This window comes from Nicotiana sylvestris, chromosome 2 (genome assembly GCF_000393655.2).
Source record: "Nicotiana sylvestris chromosome 2, ASM39365v2, whole genome shotgun sequence".
NCBI lineage: Eukaryota > Viridiplantae > Streptophyta > Magnoliopsida > Solanales > Solanaceae > Nicotiana > Nicotiana sylvestris.
The window spans coordinates 49345461-49361851 of NC_091058.1; the positions used below are offsets into that span (position 1 = coordinate 49345461).

Here is a 16391-nt window from a genome sequence, read left to right on the forward strand (position 1 = left end):
TCACCTTTTTCGTTCTTCATCAAGGTCCAACTTTGTTGCAGTTACAATGGGTGTGTCAATGGTCTTAGAGGAATCCATGTTGAACTTCTTCAGTAGTTCTTTGATATATTTTTGCTGATGTATTATGGTTCCAGTATGTGTTTGCTTGATTTGCAGCCCCAGAAAGAAGTTCAATTCACCTATCATACTCATCTTAAGCTCATTTCCCATCATCTCAGCAAATTCCTTGCACATTACTTCATTGGTATCCCCAAAAATAATTTCATCCATATACACTTGAACAATCAGAATATTCTTCCCTCTGCTCCTTAGAAATAGAGTGGTGTCCACCTTTCCTCTTACAAAATTATTGGCTAAGAGGAATTTTGATAGCCTTTCATACCAAGCTCTTGGAGCCAATTTCAGTCCCTAAAGAGCTTTATCCATTTTGAACACATAGTTAGGAAATTCTTCACTTTAAAAAAAAAAAAGAGGTTGTTTGACAAATACTTCCTCCTTCAGGCAACCATTCAAAAAGGTACTCTTTACATCCATCTGGTATAAAGTGAACTCCATGTGGGCAGCAAAGACTATCAGTATTTTTATAGCCTCCTTCTAGATACAGGTGCAAATGTCTCATCATAGTCAATGCCTTCCTCTCGATTATATCTCTGAACCACCAGTCTGATTTTGTTCCTTGTGATATTTTCTTGTTCATCCAACTTGTTTCTGAACACCCATCTGGTACTTATGACAGTTTTGTTCTTGGGTTTCTATACCAAGTGCCATACTTTACTTCTCTCAAACTGATTTAGCTCCTCTTGCATGGCTATGCTCCCGTCTGGATCCTATAGAGCTTCTTTGATGGTCTTAGGTTCAACCTGTGAGAGAAATGTTGTGAGTGCACATAGATTTCTTAGAGAAGGCATGGTTTCTCTATCACCAGTGAACCCTATATCATAATCTTCATCCTGCAGATCTTTCTCAGCCAAGTTGTTAGATTCATCAAAAATAACATGAATATTTTCTTCCACCACACACATAGTTATTTTATTAAAAACCCATATAGGCCTTACTATGTGGAGAGTAACCCAAGAAAATTCTCTCATCACTTATGTCATCAAACTTGCCTAGAGCTTCTTTCCCATTATTATGCACAAAATATTTGCATCCAAAGGCTCTCAGGTGAGTTATGTTGGGTTTTCTTTCTCGAAGTAACTCATAGGGAGTTTTCTCAAGAATGGGTATGACTGTGCATCTATTTAGCAAGTAGTAGGCAGTATTGATTGCCTCGGCCCAGAAAGTTTTAGGTAGTGCACTGGCAATCAACATAGTCCTCCCCATGTCTTATAATTATGTATTCTTTCTTTCTACAACCCTATTTTGTTGTGGAGTTTTGGGTGTAGAGCAATTATGGTTAATGCTATGTGAGCCATAGAACTCAAGAAATTTTGAATTTCCAAATTCAATTCCATGGTCAGTTCTTATACTTAAAACATTACATGCTAGCTTTTGTTGGATCATTCTAAAAAAATACACAAAAAACATCAAAGGTTTCATCTTCGGATCCCAAAAACAAAGTCCAGGTATACCTGGAGAAGTCATCAACAATCACAGACACATATCTCTTACCTCATCTGATCCTTATTCTTATTGGTCCACATAGGTCCATGTGAAGGAGTTATAAAGGTTTAGAAGTACTTACAAACCTTTTAGATTTAAAGGATGACCTAATATATTTCCCTTGAACACAGGCATCACATACCTTGTCAGAGATGAACTCAATTTTAGGTAGCCCAAGGACCAAGTCCTTCACTGCCAACTTGTTGAGTTGAGAGAGGTTGGCATGTCCCAGTGTTTTATGACATATCAATGGATCATCTTCCACTACCCTCAAGCATGTGCGCTCACTCTGGGGAAGTGATATAATCGATATCTTGTAGACATTGCTATGTCTCTTACCCTGTAATACAATTTCATCAGTATCAAGCTGTGTGACAGTGCAAATTTTGGAATTGAATTTACCTCATTTCCTTTGTCACACATTTGAGAGATGCTAGAAGATTGTGTTTAAGACCTACCACATAATACACATCCTTTGTAGCATGAGAGAGTGACTTGCCAACCTTGCCAATACATGTTATCTGACCCTTTTTCCCATTTCCAAATGACACATTCCCTCCTTGGAAGATTGTCAGTGAGAGGAAGTTTTTCTTTTCTCCAGTCATATGTCTTGAACATCCACTGTCTAGATACCAGTCTTGATTGTTTCCTCTTACCTTAGCCTGCACCAAAATTCACATGTTAGTTTTGGGAACCCAGACAAGCTTGGGTCCCTTTTTGTTCGAAAAAAGGATGAATTAAATCCTTTCTTGCCTAGAAGGGGAGAGGGTTAAAAACTATTTTCTTGTTAACCTTAATCCACCTAGTATGGACAAGAAAATTAACCTTTGGATCCTCTTCCTTCTTCACATTTTTTAGCAATACCAAAGGTGTTTCTGAACTGAACATGAATTAAGGCAGGACAAGGGTCTCTAAAGCGTCCTACTCTTCCACAATGAGTGCACTTGCTATTATCAGCAATTCCTACATACTTTTGGTCAAACTTAGGGACAAATTTTCTGTAGCCAATTCTAGATTTGTTAGAGCTACAGTTTTCATTCAGCCAATTCAAGGCATCAAAAGATCTATGCCATTTGCTTAGTCTAAAGAGTTTGTTATTAGACTTTTCTAGGTTTTCATGCAGGACTTTATTGCTACATTCAACATCACAAAAATTATCATTAGCAATTTTTAATTCTTTTTCAAGCTTATCTTGCAGATCACTTATTTTTCCTTTGCCACGTATTTCAAGAGACTTCTCATTCTTAGAAGTAAGCCCAAGAACCTGGTTCTTGAGGTCTTTGTCCTGTTTCTCTAAACTAACTTTGTTAGATTCAAGCTCTTTGATATCAAGTTTGACACAAGAAAGGTTGCTTAATAGCTAATCATTTCCAGTACTCATTTTATCCAACTCATTCGTTAAGGTCACAATTATGACAATCAGTTATTTTTTGGACATAACATGAATTTTTCTTTCAAGTCAGATATACTTACCTGGTTTGCGTCATCTTCAGTTTCTGAATTACTCATGGCCATCATTCCAATCACTTCTTCCTCTGTTTTGGATTCTTCAATCGCTATCAAAGCCACTTCGATGTTTTCATTTCCAAAGTCAATTTCCAACGTTCTCCATATATCATGAGCAGAGATATAAGAGGACACTCTAAGGAGAGTGTTTCTATACAGGCTTCTGCAGGGAGTTTTTCTAAACTAGCTGACGATCTTCCTCGTTATATTTCTCTTCTTTTTTGTTGCAAATGTCACCTTCACTATCCAATTTGGTTGGGAGAATTGGTCTATGACTGTCAATTATCCACAGGTCAAAGTCAGTAGTCTGAAGAAATGTTTCCATACGTAGCTTCCATTCATCATAGTAGTGATCATCAAACAAAGGAGGTTTTCCAATGTGTATTCCAAGTTGTATTGGGGATTCTATCTTCACAGCTTAGTGTTCATCAATCACAGCATAGAGACTTATAGCTTCATCCTCCTTTTCTTCCTCTTGGTCACTTCCATTGTCTTCATATGCTGCTAAGAATGACTGTTTCATTGCTTCAGTAAATCCTTTACCTAAGATTTTCCTTTGTTGGAACCTTTTTCTCTCATATTCTCCCGTTTCTCTTTTTCAGCTCATTTTTTACTCTGCTCAATTTACCCCATTGGGCAGTCCTTGACCATATGATCTAGCTTGCCACACTTGTAGCACCCATCATAGTTAGCTTTGTTGATCTGTGTAGGCTTATACCGGTCTCTCTCTTGGATGCATTTTTGGAGTTCTTCATGAACCTCTTGAATTTGGCAAACATTGCTAGATCAGGATCATCACAGTCAGATTAATCATCCTCAGACGCTTTAAGAACCAAGGCCTTATCCTTCTTTGGTTCTTCCTTGCGCATTTTTATCTTTCTCATTTCATGAGTTTTTAAGCTTCCAACCAACTCATCAAGTGAGATTTTGTCCAATTCCTTGGCTTCCTGGGTTGCAGTGACTTTTGATTCCCATGAAGCTGGAAGGATTATTAGAACTTTGCTAACCAACTCTTTTGAAGTAAACATCTTTCCAAGTGATTTAAGTTCATTGGTTATTATAGTGAACTGTTCATCATATCCTGGATGGGCTTAGACTCCTTCATGGAGAAAAGCTCATAATTTCTCATGAATAGCTCAATACTTGATCTCTTTACTTGGTTTGTTCCTTTATGAGCAATTTGGAGTGCGCCCCATATCTACTTTGCATTAGAGCACACAAAAATTCTATTGTACTCATAAGGACCAAGTCCACATATAAGAATTTTCTTAGCCTTTGCATTTTTCTCCATTATTCTAAAATATGCTGGCACAAATTCAGAGGGGTCCTTTGGAACTGTTTCATTTTGTGCATTTTTTTAGTAGGAATCAAAGGACCTTGGTTCACTATGGTTCATAGTTCATTGTCTTCAACTGTTAGGAAGTCTTCCATTCTTGCTTTTCACCAACTGTAATATATTCCATTGAACAAGGATGACCTAGTAGTTGATTGTCCTTCATTAATTTCAGGTGGAGCACTCATGTTGCTTCTAATATATCATTAGGTGTTAACCGTGTAAATAAGAGAACCTGCTCTGATATCAATTGTTAGTTTGAGTGCCCGTATGGATTACTAAAGAACTTGGTTTTTATACCGTGTTCCTTAAGTGAACAGTAAACAATCAATATAATGAACACAACGGCTTTTGCGTGGAAAATCACCCGGCTCAAAAGGTGCAAAAACCACGACCTACCATGTAAGATTTTCAACTCCAACTCCACTAGAACAATGAGCCAAAATGTATCAATTACAAGACTGTAGTTAAATACTCTCCAGTACTCCTACTACTCCTATTTGATTCACAAGTAACTCTAACTTGTAAAGCAAAATACTCACTCCAACTCACTAATTGTTTATGACACTTGATTACAACTCAATTTTCTAAAACACATTCACTACACTTACTCAGGAAAAATACAAGACAAGTACTCAACACAAGCAAACACTTTATGACTCTGTTGTTGATGTGTAAAAGGATAGCTCAGAAATCCAAAGTCGATACTATTTAAAACACTACTTGAGATTTTCTAGGAGTCCTATTCATAGTCATCTTCCTCTTTGATAGGACTCCTACTGTTCTAAGGATTCCACAAGCTTTAGACTTTAGTATCTGACTGAATTATCCATATCTTCTTGAGCAACGACCTTATCACTTATAGTAGCCATTCTCCACCAAACTCGAACCTGGGTAACTTTGAGATAAAGTTATTGTCCTGTACATACGTACAAGTATCACTAATTAGGAGCTGATTCTTTCCCCAGAGGAGCAGGTTCTTCAGAATAGTTAAGCAACTACGTTGAGGACCTAGTTCTTTGGACATTTAGTCATATTTTGTTAATCATCAAAACTTCAATATTTAACAACGTGCTTAAAAATGGCCATCTTAGGGAATTCTTAACTGACCAGGTTAAAAATAATTACGGTCGCAATCGTGACAATAAAGAGCCATCAAAAGCAGGAAAAAACTCCCCGTATCTAACGATCAACATGATTTTCGGGGGGAAACGAGATTAACGGGGTTACCTTTTTTACGACGAAAAAGAAGAAAGTGTCAGTAACCCATAGCAAGAGGCTTTGAGAAGTCGCTTAAGACAACATCACTTTTACGAAGGAGGACACAGATGGATTGTTGCTACCTCACAACGACGCATTTGTAATCCTTTTAAATGTATTATATTTTAAAAATCAAACGTGTTCTGGTGGACCCAGGGAGTTCGGCCAATATTATACAATGGAGGGTACTGGAGAAAGCCAATCTCACCGGAAGCATCATTTTGGCCACAAAACTCCTCGCTGGGTTTAACCTAGCAAGCGTGAAAACTGAGGAGAGATCCTACTGCCCACGAAAGCCAAATGGGTGATGAAGATGACCATTTTTGAGGTGGTGGATGGCAATATGGGCTACAATATTATCATGGAAAGACCATGGTTGCACGAGATAAAGGTTGTGCTATCGACATATCACCAGTTACTGAAATTCCCAACTCCCAAGGGATTTAAACAAATAAGAGGTGATGAACCAGCGACAAGGAAGATGAATGCAATTTGGTCTCCATTAGCAAAGGGAAAGAGCATACGACATATCAATTACAGTAACAGACACCTGCTCCCGAGTCAAGCGTAGTTAACCAGAGGGAAGAGGTGTCGGAATCTTATCCGGTACCAAAAGAGGCAGACGCAACAAAATCCACAGTAGAAGATCTTGAGCAAGTCGCATTATTCAAAAAGTTCTTGGAGAGGAAATTCCACTTGGGGACAGGACTGCACCTTGAACTAAGGTCTAGATTTATAGAATTTCTAAATTTAACGTCGATTGTTTTGCGTGGTCGCATGCGGATATGACAAGTATCCCACCAGAAATGGTCGTACACAAGCTAATCTTGGACTCCAACATTCCTCCGATAAGACAAGAAAAATGTCTTATTGTCGAGGCCAGAAAAAAATTTGTCAAAGAATACTTAAATTGCCTACTTTATATCGGTTCAATCCAAGAAGTAAAGTATCCAGACTAGCTATCTAATGTAGTAGTAGTTCCAAAGAAGGATAATAAATTTCGCATATGCATAGACTATAAGGACTTAAAATAAGGCGCCCAAAAGACTCGTTCCCATTGCCGAACATTGAACAAATGATTGATTCAATGGCTGGGCATTAGTTAATGAGTTTCCTCGATGCTTACTCTGGGTACAACAAAATTAGAATGAACTTGGAGGATCAGGAAAAAACTTCGTTCATAACAAATTTTGCCACATATTGCTATAATGTGATGCCCTTAAGTCTAAAAAGCGTCGGAGCCACCTATCAACAGCTCGTGGACAAAATGTTTGAAAAGTAGATAAGGAAAACCATGGAAGTTTACATAGACAATATACTTGTTAAGTCTTTGAACGAAGGTAATCATCTTAAGCACTTGCAAGAAACTTTTGACATCTTAAGGAAACATCACATGAAACTTAACCCCAAGAAGTGTGCGTTCGGGGTCAGCTCCAGCAAGTTCCTGAGATTCGTATGTCACAAAGGGGGATTGAGGTTAACCCCGACAAAATCAAAGCCATCGAAGATATCCCGGATCAACTATCAATCTTAAAAGAGGTGCAAAACTCACGGGGCGATTGGCTGCTTTGAGCAAGTTCATTTCCCGGTCTTCAGAGAAATGCCACCATTTCTTCCCTTTACTCAAAAAGAAGAACAATTTCGAATAGAACTTGGAATTCCAACAGGCTTGGAGGGATTTGAAAAGGTATTTGTCAAGTCCTCTGTTACTATCGAAGTCAGAGAAAGGCAAAAATTTGTTAGTCTACCTAGTAGTCTTAGAGGTAGCGGTAAGCACTGTTTTGGTTCGTAAGGATGAAGGTATGCAATCTCTGATTTATTACATTAGTAGAATTTTAATGGGACCAAAAACTCGTTACCCACATCTGTAGAAGTTGTCCTTAGCCCTCGTAGTCGCCGCTCAGAAGCTAAGGCCTTACTTTCACTGTCACCCGATAATTGTGGTGACCACCTTTCCCTTGCCGAATATCCTTCATAAACCCAAACTTTCGGGTAGGCTGGTCAAGTGGGTCGACTAAATGAGTGAATTTGACATAGAATATAAACCTAGGACTACAATTAAGTCGCAAGTTTTGGCCGACTTTGCGGCCGATTTCAATCCGGGATTATTACCTTTGGCAACCAAAGAAGAAGTAATGGTGTCATAATCGACATCAAAAGTTTGGACCCTATTTACGGACGGAGATTTCAACGTAAAAGGGTTCAGGCTCAGCATATATTAACCACACCTTCGGGAGAACCCTAAGACAGGCCATAAGAACGGTTCCTCTAACTAACAATGAAGCGGAGTATGAAGCTTTGATTGTAGGGCTCTAATTGGCCCAGGTACTAGATTCTAAGGTCATTGAAATCAAATGCAACTCCCAACTGGTGGTAAATCAGGTCTACATGATCTTCGAAGTTAAAGAGGAATGTATGCAACAATACATAGTGAAGGTCCAGATCTATTTGCTCGGTTTCGAGAGTGGTAAATTATGCATATCCCGAGGGAAGAAAATGCAGAAGTGGATGTATTAGCTAACCTTGACTTGTCAACGGAAATGAAAGGATCGTACTCTGGTACGGTCGTACAGCTTATGCACTCGGTTCTGGACGCAAATAGCTATTACGAGGTAAACTCGACTAAATTGTTCTGGGACTGGAGGAATGGGATCATTGATTACCTCAAACACGGAAAGTTGCATGAAGATCTCAAGTCATCCTGGGCGTTGCGCGCTAAAGCAGCACAATATAGTTTCAAAGGAGGTCAATTATACAGGAAATCTTTCCAAGGCCCATTAGCCCGATGTTTAGGAGCTTCCAAAGCTAATTATGTTAAGCGAGAAGTCCACGAAGGAATTTCTAGAAATCATTCAGGCGCAGATTCCTTAATACTAAAATTAGTAAGGGCGTGATATTATTGGCACCGAATGGAATAAGATGCCAAAGATTTTGTTCAAAAATACGATAAGTGTCAATGTTGTGCACCGTTGGTACATCAACTAGCAAAACCATTGCACTCAGTTTTATCTACATGGTCGTTCATGAAGTGGAGAATGGATATCGTCGGACACTGCCGCCGGCCCCTAGTAAGGTAAGGTTTCTTTTGATTTTAACTGACTATTTTTCTAAGTGGGTTGAAGCAGCTCCTTATCAGAATATCGGTGAATGCGAAGTGGTGGATTTCTTGTGGGAGAACATAGTTTTCAGATTTAGGATACCAAAAGAGATAGCCTGCGACAACAAGCCACAATTTATAGGCACAAAGATCATGAAGTTCCTTGAAGACTTGAAAATCAAAGGGATTACATCTTCGCCCTATCATTGAGCGCAAATGGTCAAGAGGAATCAGTGAACAAAGTGATTATACAAAATCTCAAAAAGAGATTGGAAGCAGCTAAAGGCAAATGGCTCGAGAAGCTACTCGGCATATTATGGGCATAACGAACAACGACAAGATCAAGTAGGGGGGAGACTCCTTTTCCCTTTGTAAACGAAACAAAAGCCCTGATCCCGGTGGAAGTAGGGGAGCCTATCTTGAGATACTTTCAAGCAAATGAAAAAGCAAACAATGAAGCAATGTTGGTCAATTTGGAGCAGAGAATGGAAAGATATTACAATCGAAGAGCCAACCTCCGTTATTTTAAAACGGGAGACTTGGTTTTAAGGAAAGTAACTCAAAACACCCGGGAACTCAATGCAGGGAAGCTAGGTCCAACATGGGAAGGTCCCTATCGGGTTTTAGCTATCACCGAGAAAGGATCATACGAGTTGGAGAATCAAGATGGAGAAAAGTTGCCAAGCAACTGGAATGTGGAACACCTCAAGAGATACTACGACTGATGTACATCACATGTACTGAAAGTATGTGCTGCACTATTTTTTCCTTCGTTCAGTTTTTGTCTGAATGGGATTTTTCTAGCAAGCTTTTTAACGAGGCATCAATGGAAAGCATACTACGAAGGAAATTTTAACAGCACCAATAAGATCTTTAATGACAAGGCACACAAATGAAGAACCACTCTAGAGCAATTAGATAATCTTTTGCTCAGTAGCAAAATTCCTACTGGAAGTTTAAGTTTTCTATCGAACAAAGATTATCCGAACGTTTACAAATGCAATCCACTAGGGGATTGTTAGATAGTATTTGGCTTGATAACATAAATTCCTAAGGGGAAGTGAATTTGTTATCGAACTGAAGATTATCTAACAATTCATTAGTGGAATCCTTGAAGGTGTAAAACCTCCAGTGTTCAAACACACATTCTTTGCATTTGAACACTAGGGGAGAATGATATGAGGATACGGCAACAACGACTGCCACTTTAGTTGGAATATGAAATTCGGAAACATAGTTGTATCATCGGGACCGAGGACTGCGCGGCCAGCCCCGTAGAAATAAGTGGTACAAGTTACCCACAAGAAATAACAATTTCTTTTTAGCACAACGAATGCTTATGTACTTTTGAGAATGGAAGGAATAAAGTAAATTCCTTTTATTTCTATCTCGTTTCTTGTCTGAACAATGAATTGATTTTGTCATTAAATAAGTACTTCAAATGTTAGTGTCGCAATGAACATGTGACATCCTTTTCAAGAGTAGCGTGAACATAAGAGGGCCCTTTCTTATGAAAACCCTGACGTTAAAGGGTTGATTTTGGAAGAACTTATGCCCAAAATACAAATGTCTTAGGGGGAAAATACACTTGAAGCTTTGCACGGAAAGGCACAAGTTAAGAGAGTACAAAAGAGCTAGAGATGGCATGATATTTCGCTTGAGGTTCCAGGATAACATAAGGAAATGCATGGTACTTGAAAGTTAAAGGAAGGTTGTGAGTACTATAAATAGATATGTGTAGGTCGCAAGCTAAAGTACGGTAGAGAAATAAAGTTTTAGGTGGACAGGAGTAAGGATAAGAAGGGGTGATTGAGAAGGTGACTAAAATAGGTAAAACAATAGGATTAAGCCCATCAAAACAAGAGAGCTGATGGTTTCCATAAGTTATAGAAAGCTTTGTATAGTTTGAATGAACTCGGAGAAGTTTAAGACTATGAGCATTTAGAAGAGATGGAATGTTGCACTAGTAGGAGAATAAGGGTGTAATTGTGATAAATGTTAAGAGGATGACATTTAGGCTTTCGATTGAGTAATTATTCAAAGTGAAGAGATTTCATGAATTGCATGAGATTAGAATACCTGCATAAGATGAATCACATTGGGATGCGATGAAATACGGTTATTGAAGTATAGTATCGTCCCTTGGTGGATCAGGCAAATAACTCCAGATGTTCCCCTATGAGACGTGAGCTCTAGTGAAAATATATTACGTAAGAGGTTTCAAGTTATCAGTGGTAGATTATAGATCAATATTATGGTGAATCAACAATAGATGCATAAAATTTCCAAAGTACGAGATGAGATTTGGTTGTCATTCTTAAGTTGAACAGTAATGAGGAAGCATTATATGACTTAGATTTATACATATAGAATAAGCGCGAGAGAGTAACTTGGAGTTTGGTAGCAGACCTTGGCAATAATAAATCGAAGTAAGTGTTATGGTATAGTATGACCTACCTAGATGCAGTAAAGTTATAAGATAGATATCTGAGGCTATGAAGCAAGATATAGCAATAGTCGTAAGTTCGACAAAGTACCAAACGAAGGACTTCAGTACACCTATATATGCCTAGAGGGATATCTTGCCATTGTTCTGTATATATTCGCAAAGTGAGGCCTGGAGATTGGTTAAAATCCGGAGGAAGTAAGAGAAGAGTTGCATAGGCGCTCGTACAACGACAAAATCATACAAGCTACATGACAGAAGGTCACAACAATTACGAGATTGGAAGAATTCCGACAACAAGTCATGGTGTGAGAAAGAGGCCTAAAGGGGGGAATGCCCTAGCCTTAGAATTTATTCACAAAACAGTTGCCTAGATGAAAAGGACAATATTAAAATATTTGTAACAGCTATGGGTTATGAGACTAATGAGCGCATCATCCAACATTCGAGGACAAATGTTCCAAATGGGGGAATAATGTTACACCCCATATTTTTGTATGTAAGAGTACGTCTTAAGCCAATTGATGTAAGCTCAGAAATGAGATCATCTTTGAAAGTACATAAAGTAAGTTAATCAAGTTACCATGGAGGTTACAAATATTTAAGATCATGAACAAGTACCAAGAGGGTTGGAAGGCTTAGAAGCTAAACGAATTGAAGAAACATAAGTTCCATTTTTCAAGATTCAAGTCAAAGACAAGAGGATCCCGCCTGGAGAATAGGGGCAATTTTAATTTAAATCAGAAGTAGCACGAGCCGCCTAAGAAATAAGGTTTTCAAGCTCAAGTCTACTCCAAGTTCAAGTTTATTTCAAGTGCAAGTAGCAGGATGCCCGGCTGAAGAACATGGTCAACTTCTAGTTTTCTTCAAATTCAAGTCAGCAAGATGCTCGCCTGAAGAACGAGGTGAATTTTCAGTTTCATGTTGAGGGATCAAGTGGAGATTCAAGGAAGATTCGAGATAAGAAGTAGATAGAATCTTGTATTTTTCTTTTATATTTCCTGTAATTTTCCCTTTTATTTTGATGTAATGGCAGGAACCGCAGAACGGAACCTCGACGGCACCTCAATCGGCTCTCCACCTCGGTATACTCCGTCACTTTATTCACTTCTGAACTACACATGGCCTGATTCCTTTATAGCCAAGGATATGTAGGCAACTCAGATACAAGGGCTCGGTCACATTCTCCTTCTCTTAGTTTTTGGTTTCTCTAAATAAGGGTCAGGTCAAAAAACTTGTCTCGTCGTTCTTTGTCTGAAAACACTTCGTGTTTTCAGTCAAAGATGGGCAGCTGTAGACATGTAATTTTTGACCCTCCCCAAGATTTTACATATTTTGGCATTTAAATATTTAGTTTAGGCCTAATATCACTATTTCAACTAGTTTTGACTCCTTTACTTTATTTTTTCACAAAAATAAAAATTACAAAAATAGGTTTATTTTAATGGTTAGTTTTATTTTAATAGTTATTTTACTTAAGTATGATTAATTAGTAAATGGTGTAGTATTTTTAGTCTTGTTTTAGAAGAAAGAGTATGAAATTTGAGGCTAATTTTGTTTCGTCTTAATTGAAAAGGTACAAAGAGATGACCCAATTTGAAAGCCCAAGCCCTAAGACTCATTTCCCCTTCTTCTTATATACCCTAACACACATTTGAAACCTAGACATTAAAAAAAATCTAGACTACACACAAAAAAAAAGCTTCAGCCGTTTTTTAGGATTGGAAACCCTAAGACCCTTCTTCTTTCTTGGACACAACCTGACAAAAACCCTAGAGAACAAAAAGATCCCTAACCCTAGAACAACCTTCCAGTGTCACCCTTACTGGCCAAGACCAAATCCGTCGCCGACCACTTTCTTCTTCACCCAAACTCACCGGAAACCAACGAACCCTGCTTCTGAACAACCAAAAACAGCGCCATCCACTACACCCTCTCAAACAAGAAGCAGCCATCGAAGGAAATCGACCTCCTAGCGGCACCCCAACCATTTCCACCAAAACCCGTCGAAAAACACACACACACACACACACAGAAGAAACCAACGGTCACTCATCTCCGATGATCACAACAGAAATTTGGCCACCCTCCATGTCTTTCTGCGGTCATTATATCTTCTCCAGTCGTCGCCGGTCGATGGCAAGCAAAGCTTGTTTACGCATTCACACCACAATGAACCTTTCTTATTGATATATCTTCAATTTTTCTCTCTTTGAAACTTGAAGGCTTTGGACACAATACTCATGGAATCCCGATCCAAATTTTCTCAGCAAACAGCTGATTCAGTTCATAGGTAAGGCTTGGTTGACATCGTTTTGGTGAAAGTCAAGTTCGATAGGTGTTCCGTTCGGCATTGCCAGTCGTGGTTCCTATTTCGGATTCATTGTTCCCACTGCTATATTTGTTTTTTTTAAATCTCGGATCAACATTGGCTGTATGTAGAGGCTATTTTAATCACAACAGAAAAGGAATTTTGGCTCTACATTGAGGTCCCTCTCTAACTCTATTTGCTTTTCAATTCCCCGATTTGCTTCTCTCGATGTCATGTGAGATCTTTGCTTGATTGCCTATTACTTTTAGTGTTTGTGATTGAAATTGTCTCTGTTTCATGAATAAGGATTAGCTTATCATTTAGTTTTGCATCTCTTTTATTGAGAATGCATTTTAAGTTGCTAAAAGTTAGAAGCTCAGGCAAGGATCATTGATTTTAATATGAAATTGGCATTCTATACAAGATACGTTCTTGGGTGGGGGATATTACTTAAATGATCTGAAGTTCATACTTCGACTATCTCATTACTTATGTTAATGCTTTATTAATTGGTCTGTTAGTAGCATGTTTAGGCTGACTACACCCGGGTGAGCATTTCATGTGACCCGACTATAATTTCTAATAATAAAACAAACATCTTCTAAATCGCGGGTGCATTTCAAGTGATGTGGCCTAATTCCTTTATAGCCAAGGATATGTAGGCAGCTCAGATACCAGAGCTCGGTCACATTCTCCTGTCTCTTAGTTTTTGGTCTCTCTAAATAAGGGTCGGGTCAAAAAACTTGCCTTGTCATTCTTTGTCTGAAAACTCTTCGCAATTTCAGTCAAAGATGGGCAGTTGTAGACATGTAATTTTTGACCCTCCCCAAGATTTTACATATTTTGGCATTTAAATATTTAGTTTAGGCCTAATATCACTATTTCAACTAGTTTTGACTCCTTGACTTTATTTTGTCACAAAAATAAAAATTACAAAAATAGGTTTGTTTTAACAGTTAGTTTATTTTAATAGTTATTTTACTTAAGTAGGATTAATTAGTAAATGGTGTAGTATTTTTAGTCTTGTTTTAGAAGAAAGAGTATGAAATTTGAGGCTAATTTTGTTTCGTCTTAATTGAGGAGGTCCAAAGAGATGGCCCAATCTTAAAGCCCAAACCTTAAGACCCACTTCCCCTTCTTCTTATACACCTTAACACATATTTTAAACCTAGACATTAAAAAAAACTAGACTACACACACAAAAAAAAAAAGCTTCAGCCGTTTTTTTTATGATTTGTAACCCTAAGACCCTTCTTCTTCCTTAGACACAACCTGACAAAAACACTAGAGAATAAAAAAGATCCCTAACCCTAGAACAACCTTCCAGCCATCACCCTCACTGGCCAAGATCAAATCCGCCGCCAACCACTTTCTTCTTCACCAAAACTCGTCGGAAACCAACGAACCCTACCTTTGATCAACCAAAAACAGCGCCAGCCACTCCACCCTCTCAAACACAAGAAGCATCCATCGAAGGAAACCAACCTCCCAGCGGCACCCTAACCTTTTCCACCAAAACCCGTCGAAAAAAAAACACACACACACACAGAAGAAGCCAACGATCGCTCAACTTTGACGATCTCAACAGAAATTTGGACACCCTCCATGTCTTTCTCCGGTTGTCATATCTTCTCCAGTCGTCGACGGTTGATGGCAAGCAAAGCTTGTTTATGCATTCACACCACAACGACCCGTTCTTATTGACATATCTTCAATTTTTCTCTCTTTGAAACTTGAAGGTTTTGGACACAATACTCGTGGAATCCCGATCCAAATTTTCTCAACAAACTGCTGATTCAGTTCATAGTGTAAGGCTTGGTTGACATCGTTTTGTTGAAAGTCGAGTTCGATAAATGTTCCGTTCCGCATTGCCAGTCGTGGTTCATGTTTCAAATTCATTGTTCCCGGTGCTATATTTGTTTATTTTTTTAAATCTCGGATCAACCTTGGCTGTATGTGGAGGCTATTTTAATCACAACAGAAAAGGAATTTTGGCTCTACATTGAGATCCCTCTCTAACTCTATTTGCATTTCAATTCCCCGATTTGCTTCTCTCGATGTCATGTGAGATTTTTGCTCAATTGCCTATTACTTTTAATGTTTGTGATTGAAATTGTCTTTGTTTCCTGAATAAGGATTCACTTATCATTTAGTTTTGAATCTCTTTTATCCAGAATACATTTTAAGTTGCTAAAAGTTAGAAGCTCAGGCAATGATCGTTGATTTTAATATGAAATTGGCGTTCTATACAAGATACGTTCTTGGGTGGGGGATATTACTTAAATGATCTAAAGTTCAGATTTCAACTATGTCATTGTTATGTTAATGCTTTATTAATTGGTCTGTTAGTAGCATGTTTAGGCTGACCACACCCGAGTGTGCATTTCATGTGACCCGACCATAATTTCTAATAATAAAACAAACATCTTCTAAATCGCGGGTGCATTTCATGTGACGCGGCTTGATTCCTTTATAGCCAAGGATATGTAGGCAGCTTAGATTCCAGGGCTCGGTCACATTCTCCTGTCTCTTAGTTTTTTGTCTCTTTATATAAGGGTCGGGTCAAAAAACCTGTCTTGTCGTTCTTTGTCTTAAAACTCTTCGCATTTTCAATCAAAGAGGGGCAGCTGTAGACATGTAATTTTTGACCCTCCCCAAGATTTTACATATTTTGGCATTTAAATATTTAGTTTAGGCCTAATATCGCTATTTCAACTAGTTTTGACTCCTTTACTTTATTTTGGCACAAAAATAAAAATTACAAAAATAGGTTTATTTTAACGGTTAGTTTTATTTTAATAGTTATTTTACTTGAGTAGGATTAATTAGTAAATGG

The 16391-nt window shown here is 38.2% G+C and overlaps 1 protein-coding gene across 1 annotated transcript; it reads right to left on the minus strand.

Moving 5' to 3' along the window:
- LOC138884898 (uncharacterized) lies at positions 1 to 3631 on the minus strand. Its single transcript, XM_070165762.1, has 10 exons — positions 3545 to 3631; positions 3301 to 3415; positions 3076 to 3158; positions 2574 to 2962; positions 2428 to 2482; positions 2061 to 2264; positions 1745 to 1942; positions 861 to 950; positions 603 to 752; positions 1 to 408 (listed from the first exon to the last, which is right to left on the minus strand). The coding sequence occupies exons 1-10, from the start codon at positions 3629 to 3631 to the stop codon at positions 1 to 3; spliced, it is 1779 nt and encodes a 592-aa protein (XP_070021863.1).
- Positions 3632 to 16391: the final 12760 nt, after the last annotated feature.

Bases quoted from the DNA above. Each gene is read 5' to 3' on its own strand.
- LOC138884898 (XM_070165762.1), bottom strand. From the start codon at position 3,631: ATGAAACAGTCATTCTTAGCAGCATATGAAGACAATGGAAGTGACCAA. The intron at 1,943-2,060 runs GTAGGTCTTAAA...ATTGTATTACAG, and splicing joins CAAAGGATGTGTATTATGTG to GGTAAGAGACATAGCAATGT. The intron at 409-602 runs GTATCTAGAAGG...AAAGCTCTTTAG, and splicing joins ATGATGAGACATTTGCACCT to GGACTGAAATTGGCTCCAAG.